Source organism: Photinus pyralis, unplaced genomic scaffold (genome assembly GCF_008802855.1).
Source record: "Photinus pyralis isolate 1611_PpyrPB1 unplaced genomic scaffold, Ppyr1.3 Ppyr1.4_LG9, whole genome shotgun sequence".
NCBI classification, from domain to species: Eukaryota; Metazoa; Arthropoda; class Insecta; order Coleoptera; family Lampyridae; genus Photinus; species Photinus pyralis.
In genome coordinates, this window is record NW_022170878.1 from 16,619,344 (window position 1) to 16,620,347 (window position 1,004).

Consider the following 1,004-nt stretch of genomic DNA (forward strand, 5'->3'; position numbering starts at 1 on the left):
GGCTCACATGATTTTTGAAATAACTTTCTTATAAGGGCGCAAAATTTGATTCCAACAGCTCAAAAAGGCGCATAATTAGTCCTTAATTTCGGCGCACAAACATTATTTATGCAAAAATTCGTGATTCCCTCAAGTTGTAAGGGCTCACATAATTTTCGAAATAACTTTCTTATAAAGGCGCAAAATTTGATTCCAAAAGTTCCAAAGGCGCACACTGCATCTACAACTACAACCGAACACCTCATTTTCTATTAGGGCGCAAAATTTCATTTATGCAGTGCACAGCGCCTAATTATGAATTCGATTAAGTCGATTTAATCGCAAATGACCTGACTAAGCCCCGCAATGCAGCAAGCTTGATAACCTTTGCAAACTCGCTCCGTAATTCTAGCTGTCCCCCGACTTCCCGGCGTCTTACGCTTTCACGCGCATTTAAACAGTCAGGACCGTATTCGGGAACGACTCGATAAAGTTTACGTACAATTCGAAGCAAATAAAAACCTTTAACGAGCTCCCGTTACAGCTTGAAAACGACATTAGGGATTTTTAGTACAAAACACAGATACCAATACCGAGCGAGCCTAAGGCGAGATCGGCAAAAATCAACCGCTCGCACAAAATTCTAGACCGTGCTATACAGTTCCGGTCACAAAATACAGATTTCATACAAATGCCGAGCAAGCCGAAGGCGAGATCGGCAAAAATCAACCGCTCGTTCGAAATTCTAGAGCGGGCTATACGGTTCCGGTCACAAAATACAGATTTCATACAAATGCCGAGCAAGCCGAAGGCGATATCAGCAAAAATCAACCGCTCGTTCGAAATTCTGGATCGTACTATACAATTCCGGTCACAAAACACAGATTTCATACTAATGCCGAGCGAGCCGAAGGTGAGACCGGAAAAATCAACAGCTCACCCGAAATTCTACACCGTACTATACAATTCCGGTCACAAAACACAGATTTCATACCAATTCCAAGCGAGCCGAAGGCGAGATCGGC

General features: G+C 43.0%; 1 protein-coding gene across 1 annotated transcript in view; it reads left to right on the forward strand.

Annotated features, from left to right (window-relative positions):
- LOC116180020 (glutamate receptor ionotropic, kainate 1-like) overlaps positions 1-1,004 on the forward strand; it is a 55,127-nt gene that overhangs the window by 207 nt on the left and 53,916 nt on the right. The window contains exon 2 of the mRNA XM_031499843.1: positions 627-892. Coding sequence (XP_031355703.1) covers positions 627-892 — 266 coding nt within the window. The remainder of the gene's footprint in view (positions 1-626; positions 893-1,004) is intronic.